The following is a 1,252-nucleotide window of genomic DNA, read 5'->3' on the forward strand; positions in this document are numbered from 1 at the left end:
CCACAGATGGTGATATAACAGTGAGTGCAATAGTCAGTACCCACCGGCAGAAAAGTAGGGTCATGTTGGGAGAATAATCAAAACAAAGCTTCATCACTTTGCTCAAGGCTGTCCAATATACTTACCAAGCCCATGGCTCATCTCAATATATCGAAGAGGGTAGACACCCAGGGTATGCTTTAGAACGCCATATAGTGTGTGCGAATCGTAGTCCAATGGAAAGAGACCAGACATGTCGTCGTACTGCGATTGAGTAAGGTTGATAGCGATCTGGTTATCCGTGCCCGGCACGTATTCCCAGGGGGCTCTCATCGGATCGACAGATGCGTTTGTCACCACCATGATTACAGTGTTGTCTTTTACGCTGAAGTCGAGAACCAGGAAGGCGGTATGCCAAGGCTTGTGCGTAAGGAATAGGCCGTACATATCCCAGTCTGAGCCGTGGACGAGCACGTAGTTGTGGAAGCTCAGAACGATGAAGATCAGATTGATGCTTGAGATGAACATGAAGCCGATTCACTTGGAGTCTCCGATTCGAAGCACAACGATCTGCACGCGTGAAGTGGTCTTCATAGCTACGGTGCTCCACGGTGGAGCCTCTCCACCGATCATGGAGCGGCTCCACCGTGTAAGACACGGCGTGTTCCTTGTGTGAACTCGGTCCCGCTACCGAGAGTAACTTTGATGTGAAATGGATTTCGTGGAAGATGGGACCAGTGGGTCGCACACGACAATAATATATCGCATCACGCGATACACGGACCGCTCCCGAGCTGGACACGCCTGGTGTCAGCCGGTGTCACCAGGTTGCGGAGTCACTATCGCGGATAGTTATTGCACGCGAAATCCGATGGATTCGATTCATTCGTGTGTCTACCTAGCAATAGGGAGTGGAAGATGCGCAATAAGTTTTATGAAGAGATTGTGAATCCCATCAGTGAATGGTGAGAGGCTGTAGACTTTTGGGCATCATTAGCGATGGATGATTTCCAGCCAACGAAAGAGTGATGACTATATATCTGCGTATGATCCGGGGTCCTGAAAATTCGTGCCCGAATGCAAATTTTCCGCCTGTCTCCTGGTGAAGCGACGCAGAGATTCAATCTCTGAGATTGTGCATCATCACGTCAAAGTTTGACGGTCAAACCCCCGCTGCACGAGTCGTACAGCCTGTTGTACAGTACGACAGGCTCCCGTGATGGACGGTGAGTAACAACCAGTTACTTATCGTGAAGTGACTGCATCTCGACGC

General features: G+C 49.9%; 1 protein-coding gene across 1 annotated transcript; it reads right to left on the reverse strand.

Moving 5' to 3' along the window:
• Positions 1–125: 125 nt before the first annotated feature.
• Pmar_PMAR025710 (hypothetical protein) lies at positions 126–342 on the reverse strand (the record flags this gene model as incomplete). Its single annotated transcript, XM_002770868.1, has 1 exon — positions 126–342. A coding segment is annotated over one exon (217 nt), but the record flags the coding sequence as incomplete, so codon positions are not given.
• Positions 343–1,252: the final 910 nt, after the last annotated feature.

This window comes from Perkinsus marinus, assembly GCF_000006405.1.
Source record: "Perkinsus marinus ATCC 50983 genomic scaffold scf_1104296964250, whole genome shotgun sequence".
In the NCBI taxonomy this organism is placed as follows: domain Eukaryota; phylum Perkinsozoa; order Perkinsida; family Perkinsidae; genus Perkinsus; species Perkinsus marinus.